This window comes from Sprattus sprattus (genome assembly GCF_963457725.1).
Source record: "Sprattus sprattus genome assembly, chromosome: 2".
In the NCBI taxonomy this organism is placed as follows: domain Eukaryota; kingdom Metazoa; phylum Chordata; class Actinopteri; order Clupeiformes; family Clupeidae; genus Sprattus; species Sprattus sprattus.
The window spans coordinates 40419982-40427695 of record NC_137921.1 but is presented as its reverse complement, the minus strand read 5'-3'; the positions used below and the strand labels follow the sequence as shown (position 1 = coordinate 40427695).

The 7714-nt window shown below is 44.8% G+C and overlaps 1 protein-coding gene across 1 annotated transcript in view; it reads right to left on the bottom strand.

Moving 5' to 3' along the window:
* Positions 1–695: 695 nt before the first annotated feature.
* Positions 696–7714, bottom strand: part of LOC308361343 (protein-glutamine gamma-glutamyltransferase K-like) — an 11231-nt gene continuing 4212 nt past the window's right edge. Inside the window, exons 3-14 of the mRNA XM_080833676.1 lie at positions 7612–7714; positions 5164–5415; positions 4817–4935; positions 4543–4650; positions 4233–4410; positions 3919–4057; positions 3548–3740; positions 3016–3169; positions 2482–2766; positions 2115–2275; positions 1704–1840; positions 696–1518 (exon numbers count right to left, since the gene is read on the bottom strand). The exon at positions 7612–7714 is cut by the window's right edge and continues 89 nt beyond it. Coding sequence (XP_080689802.1) covers positions 1374–1518; positions 1704–1840; positions 2115–2275; positions 2482–2766; positions 3016–3169; positions 3548–3740; positions 3919–4057; positions 4233–4410; positions 4543–4650; positions 4817–4935; positions 5164–5415; positions 7612–7714 — 1974 coding nt within the window. The 3' untranslated portion in view covers positions 696–1373. The remainder of the gene's footprint in view (positions 1519–1703; positions 1841–2114; positions 2276–2481; positions 2767–3015; positions 3170–3547; positions 3741–3918; positions 4058–4232; positions 4411–4542; positions 4651–4816; positions 4936–5163; positions 5416–7611) is intronic.

Genomic DNA, 7714 nt, shown 5'->3' with positions numbered 1-7714 from the left:
ATGTTCTTCCTTTTTGGAGACCTTTTTAATACAGGGACCCAATACAAGACAGTGTGTGCTACATTGTGGTTTTGCAGTTCCACCTTTTTAATCTCTAGGGTGCGGTAAAACACAGACATTCCAACAAATCAGTGTCTGTGTGTGTGTGAGAGAGAACATCCATGTGGGTATGTTCTGTTTGTAATACAGAAGTATTTTCCAACATGTCCAGAGACCTATGCAGGCTTAACGGTTTCAGCCAATCACATGTTTTGTCGCTAACCGACAACAGCTCACTACACAGTTGTCTTGAGGACGTGGCAGTCCTGTCTGTCTTCTGTGGAAAGCAAGGGACTGTCAAGGGCCCACTTTTATTGTTCTCTCAGTGTTGCCCTTGCTCTTCTTACCATGGGCTCACGACCACCAGGGTGGGTGAGAGCAGTGTGGACTTTACCTGACGCACAGCCAACTCCAAAATAGGGAGAGGAAATAATTCCTTTACACCAAGATGGGCAAGATGAAAAACACCAAAGAAACAAATATACATAACAATTTCAAAACCTGAAAAAAATTATATATTTAAAGTCATGGGATTTTATTATGTATTTATATAAATGTATTCATAAAACATATTTCTTACAATTATGTATTTCAAATTCGTGGACATCAAGTATAAAAACAGTAGATAAAAAGCACAATAATAAAATAAATAAATACTTAAATAAAATATTGCATACAAACAACACAAACATCTGAAGTGTGAGAATTAGATAATTGAAGCTAATTCTAGTTGGCAAAATACATCATGTAAAAAGAAAGATAACGACATAAGTGAAAGAGAGCCAAGTCTCACTTTTTTTTTTACTTCATCACTCCTTAGTCCTTCATCTCCCCATACTTTTGTTCAATAAACCAAACCTTCACAGCTCATCTTTGAAAAAACATAATTTCATGAACCCTTTTAAAATCAAGAGAAAGCAGAAATATGGAGCTGTTTAACTAATCCAATAAATAAACATTGACACAGCAGTGAAATGCAAATATAACTATAAATAGCAAAGAAATTAAACAAGATTAACACTGACATACAACACTGGACTTGCCATGTAGAATTACAGTTGTCTATTGTGTTTCTGTACACCCTTTCCACTTCAGAAAAATGAAAGTTCTCATCTCTTGGACATTAAGGGAATCTTGCTGACGTTCTGCAGGGGGTTCCCCATTGGTTCACACAATCCTTTGGACCGCTGTCACCCTGGTCTGCGTAGGTACACACACACACACACACACACACACACACACACACACACACACACACACACACACACACACACACACACACACACACACACACACACACACACACACACACACACACACACACACAGTGGCTCTTATATGTCCCTCACAACGATGTCAGCGACACCATGCACCTGCGTGAGCTGCCTGCAGTCCAGGGATGCTACCAGTTTCCGGGGGCCTGATAGCGTTGGGATAAACCTCTCTGTCAGGGTCACCACAGCGCGGCCTACCACATCACTGAGACAGAGAAAGACAGAAGAGAAAAGCAAGAGGTTGGAGCGCAAGGGAAGAGGATGGAGGAGAGAGAACTTAATTATGACTTGGTGAAAGAGGGCCCATATAAGACAAAATATAACATAAAGTGTGTGTGTGTGTATGTGTGTGTGTGTGTGTGTGTGTGTGTGTGTGTGTGTCTGTCTTACCCAACAGTAATCTTGTGTATGCTTTGCAGGCCCAGGCCTTCCACTCTAATTATCACATTCTTCAGTGTCCTGGACAATGGGTTGGTGAAAGAGATCTTGGCGGTCATCTCTTTTCCTACTACAGCATCACCTACAGGCTGGAAGAAGGAAGTGAAGGGTAAGATGGTATGTATGACAATGGTATAAGTCAATTTCCTATCATGTTATTCTATTTATGAGAGAGCTACAGGGGCAAAGGTGACACCGCCAGAAGTAGATATAGATTACCACAAAAATGTCAACTACAAATACCCACAGTAAGGCGGATAAATACATAGACAGGCATACAGTGTATACCACAACACAGACTTTTTGTTAGGTAATCTGGGAGACTGATGAAAGAAGTGTGCATACAAAAAGAGAGGAGCTTACTGTCATAATGAGGTCTGGGGTTCGCAGGCGGAAGTTGAACTGTGTGGCTAGGACCTGCTTGGTCTCTTGGACCTGACCCGACAGCATTAGCATCAGGGCTGCCTGGTCCACCAGCTGGTCCTGGTAAGCCTGATATGGAAGGACCCACTCCAGTGTCTGGACTGCAAATAAACCAAAGACAAAAATACTCTACTTTAATAAATATCATATTAACAACATGAGAACAATTCTACCTAAACATATTCAACTGAGTAATCTTGCTTAAGATGCCAAACAATGGCCAGTTCAGGAGGCCATCTTAGCTCTGGTCTAGAGCCAAAACACCTTCTGTAACCCATCCCAGGAGCCGTAATGGCCTGATGCTCACCTTCTGCTGGTGCCAGCACTACAGGCGTCTGGTCCTTCTTCACGCTGGCACGGAGTATGCCGGTGTAGTACATGACGTACACCTGGCTGTGCAGGGTCAAAGTTCGCACTTTGCTGCTGGTGTTACGCAGGATGATGGACAGCTCAGCATCTCCGCCCATCCGAGGCCCCTCCCCATCCATGGTGACCTGAATGTCGACGTCCTCAGTGACAGACGACGAGTACACCTCAGGCTTGGAGCCATAGCGACTGGCAGTCTCCACGGCGATACGTTCCTCCTCTGAGCCTGAGACAGAGAGAACGAGACATCATGAGTAAAGAGAGGCAAGAAATCCCATAATATTGAGGTAAAGACAGAATCAAGCGTAGGCACAGCAGATGGTGCATAAAGCCTGAAGGGAGAAAGAAGACTACTGTTTATGGATGCTTCTGGCTGAAGTGCTTGATGCTCCTGTAACATCAGGGAAAGTTCAACTGTGTTTGAGAAAGACTCGACTTTCAAAGAGGCATGTGTGTTAGTGCTTAGGCAATTTACCTTCTGGGTGTTTATAGAGGTGTGTGATGTCAGCACGTTCGTCCGAGCCCACTGCCTTGGTGCTGATGCAGTGACCTATGGCCTTCTTCTCGGAGTGGATCTGAGTGAATGTGCCGTCGACATTTCTCTGCCAGTAGATCTTATCACTGTTGACCTAAGCCATAAAATCATCACAGTATTAGCTATGCTGATAGTTTTTTTTGTAACCTTTCACATTCACATTTCTCTCTGTCCACTGACATAATTAATGACATTTAGCTGAAGAGAGAGAAAGGAGAAAAGAAAAGAGAGAACAAGAGATGCGAGTTAGAGACCAGATGAGACAAAAAGCCAGATGGAGAGGAGAGGAGAGGAGAGGAGAGGAGAGGAGAAGAGAGGAGAGGAGAGGAGAGGACAGGAGGGGAGAGGAAAGGAGAGGAAAGGAGAGGATGGGAGAGGAGAGGAGAGGAGAAGGGAGTGATGGGGAGAAGGGAGTGATGGGGTGTAAACAGGGATGGGGTGTAAGAAGGGGGAGAAAAGAGAAGTGACCGACCTCTGCGAAGACGAAGGGTGCGTCATGCTTGAGGAAGACTTGTCCGCTTCGCACGGCGTTGACCGAGGCGGGGCCGCAGCGAAACAGCCCCTGGCTGGTCTCCTGAGGAGTGGAGTCCACCACCTGCCACCCCCCCATCCCAGGGGGCAGGTCCATACGGCTCATCCAGCAGTCATTCCACACATGGAAGTTCCTACAGAAAGAAAGACAAGAGATAATTTGTGAACTTTTGAGAAAACCCGAGAGAGTGAGAAACAAGAACAGACAATGAGAGAGTGAGACTGGAGGTGTTGATGTAACATGTCAGACTAAATCAGTGTTTCAGTTTGTGAAACCACTCAGCATGATGATGTCTGAGATGCGGAACTCACCACACTGAGTCAGAGTTGAGCATGTCCAGCGCATCCAAGTTCTCGTCAAAATAGATATCTGTCGTCAAGGAGACGTCTGTGTCGTGGGCGGAGTTGAAATTGCTGACGCTGCGAGTGGGGATTCCGAAACATCTCAACACTGAAAGAGGGAAACAAACAAACAAATAAATAAACAAACAAACACATATATACACACACATACACAATGTTGCCTCATAGTTCAGCATGTACAAAAAGCAGGGGAAATAAGAAATGCAAAGAACCACACCACACACACACAGACAGAAACACACACACACACCACACACACACACCTGTGGTGGTGACCCCAGAGAAGACCCAGCACTGGCCATAGCGGACAGGGGTTCCATTAGAGTTGTGATACTGCTTGATGATGTCTACACTGCCACTCCACGCCGTTGGAGATGTCCCACCCTGGTAGTTCCCTGACCAGTTCCCTTCCAGAACTCCACGCTCATCAGGAGAGTTGATCTGTACCCATGGAGAGGGGATAGGAGAGCAGTTCAGTACATTTTTCATCTGTATGTATGTGGTTTTGACAGTGATTGTATTCCTCTGTCACAATGCAGACTGGGATTTGTGGTTTAAATTAAGGGGTCTTACCATAGCAGAAACCACTCGGACTACATTAACAGGGTCTCCCCATCCAGAGGCAGGGATTCCACTCTTGTCCAGAATATACAGGCAGGCTGCCAGCATCCCCTCATCAAACTGAGATAAATAGATGCAGAGAGAGGCAAAGAGAGATAGAGAGAGAGAGAGAAAGAGAGAGAGAGACCGTAAGCAGTGGGATCATTCAATACTTGATCATAAATATCAGGCTTTGACCGTAACCTGCTGGGATTATATTCTTCTTCTCAGCCTCATGTTCATCTACCTGGCCAAAGTTCCACGTCCTGGCACCTATCTGGCTCTCAGTGCCGTAGTAAATCCTCCCCACGTCATTCAACACATACTCCTTCCTCTCATCCTCACTGTCCATGTACACAGCATCATCTGAAAGACAGAGTCACAGAGTTGGTCAGCTAGTGACACCTTCTAAACATTTCTGTTCTGCGCTGGTGTGAGGAGGCACAGGAGAACCCATCCTGATTCTCTCTATCAGCAACGATGACTGCATCATCATCACCATCACCACAGTGTCTTTTTCTTAATGAGTTAAGAATCAGTTGCGTCTACTTCATGGTGTCTCTGTCTTCTTATGTCTGTCTGTCTTTCACTCACATTCATTCCAGGGGTTGAAGAGCATGTAGATGTCATTGGCAGGGTCGTGCGTTGACATGGCCTCGCCCTTCGGGCTGTGGGTCGCCACGGTGAGCTCGTATCGACCAACAGCAGCGGTCGGTAACGAATTGACGGACAGCTTAACACGGTTGCCGTCCTGCTCGATGATCTTGCACTCCCAGCAGTCATCCTCCAGCTCCTCCACCACAGGGATGATGACGTGCGTGCCCTTGGACACGGTGGGCAGCTTGCCTGTTGTCGGGAAAAGGAACACAAACACACACAAAGAATGATATATTTATGTTAATAAAGACATTTTACATTGACAAGACATGAATGAACACCCCCAGGGATACACAGAAATAATGGATTTATTTTTTTTGCACACACACAAAAGACTTGCGCAAGATCACCATGCACATAGCATCCCATTACGCGCACACACCCTAGTGACATCATAGCTTCCACCAGACGTAAATGTGTACCCGCAGTCTTTCGTTTTCCGGAATGTGAGCCAAACCATAATTGCTGTGGCGCCGTGGCACTGATGAGCTGGTGAGCTGCCAGCTACCTAACCTATTTGTTCACAACAAGAAATACAACCGGCTCATGTCAACCTGGCATGTTAGTGCTTGTTTGACATGTCTCTCTCTTCTCTCTTCCTCTCTCTGCTCTCTCTCTCGCTCTCTCAATTTATTACTCTCTATCTATCTGTCAATGTCAAGAGCTATCGCTATAAGGCTTAGGAAGTGCAGAGGATGGGTAAACATGTGCAAATATCTCTATATGCAACCAACAATACATATCTTTCTCTTTCTCTCACACTCACTGTCAGAAAGTCTCTTCCATTGTAAATCTGGCACCGCTGGGTAAAGATCAAGACTGGCAGGTCTGCAAGAATGTTTGCTTAGACTGCACACTCAAGGCATGTATAGTAAGATTCCCACAGGACAGAAAAAGTAACAGACTTAAATCCCCAGGCCATGAGCCGCTCCTTGGTAGAAATCTTTCTAGACATGACTGAACAATATGCCGTTTCTTAGATAAACACCACACACCCTCAGTCTCACACGTTGGTGATCACATACTAGGTTAATACATTTGATTAAGATAACGGTACAAAAGGTAAATACAAAAAGATGGAGTACACTGCACAAAATAATATATACAGGTTTGAACTCAAGCTACCTTTACACCTTTTGTGCAATTGTCCAAAATCGTTCTTGGGACAGGCTGTGGCTGTAGAAGCTTTTGGCTACATTTGTTTAACAGCATTTTGTCATTGTCAGACATTGTTGCGAATTTCTACGCCTGATTGCATATAATGATTTGGGGCAGGACGTTTTTTTCAAAACTCGCAAACTCCCCCAACTGCACTAAGTGCAGTTGAGAAACTGGTTTACTACCTAGAGCAAATGTTACACCATACTCAGTTACGTTAGTCATGGCGCCGCAGACATCATCATGCTAATCCCGACAATGTAGGTGAGCATGAGGCTATTGTTCTGACAGATCTCACCTAGGCTATGTCATTCCCTGTGGTGTCAATCAAATGTCTATGAGTAACTCCGATTTGATAGCAGCCTGAGTAAGGACTGACCGCCGCTGGATCTAATCCAACACCTCAAGGCTCTGTTGATTGCTATGGTTGACTAGGCAAATAAGCATGGATTATCAAACCAGATCAAAGTCTCCCAAGGCACACGATACTTTGGCTAAGAAATACCGTCAAGTATACAAATTAATGGAATTTGACAAAAACATTCTTCTGGATGATAGTACTCTTTTCAGAGCTATCTCAGTTATTTCGGCGTACAGCTGTCATGCCATGCCTAATGTGATATGACACATGAAAGTATATTATGTATATGTCATTAATGACATAGTTTGTGACCCTGTGTATAAAGGTCTATGTCAACGGTGGTATTCACATCAGGTGAGAGTCATTTTATACGCTGGACTAAATTTTCTCTTCTGATTCAGCAGCGTCTTAACAATTGGCAAAGGGCAAGTGAGAGAGGTGGGGGAGGATGGAACTGAGGGAGGAGACAGAGGGCGAGATTTATACGTAGAGGGAGTGTTCTGATATGGTGGTTGAATGTGGGGATGAATCAGTAATGAAAGGAGAGAGTTAAAGACCATACGAGGATCAGACGGCCTTGGGTCACAGCAGTTTACTCGTGACTGCTGTTACTGTTGCCATGGTGTTGAAGGAAAAAAACATCACGGGGTATGAGACAAACAAGGAAAAAAGGGTTGTTTTACTCAGGGACTATAAAGTTGTGTATGCTGTGAAAAGAGGATCCTCGATGAAAAGACAGAAGTGAGGGCTCAAGACTGTAGGGTGTTTGGATGTTTGACCAAGGGTCAGAGAAGGTCATACTGTAAAAATGGAAAAAAGTACAGAACTGGCTGGTAGATGTATAAGTTCAGCACACACACGCTTACCTGTCTTCAGTTCCAGGTGAAGCTTGTCTGTCTTCGGGTCATAGGGTCGCGAGAGTTCAGTCCACATCAAGAAGGTCTGACCTCGACGGATGATGAGTTCATC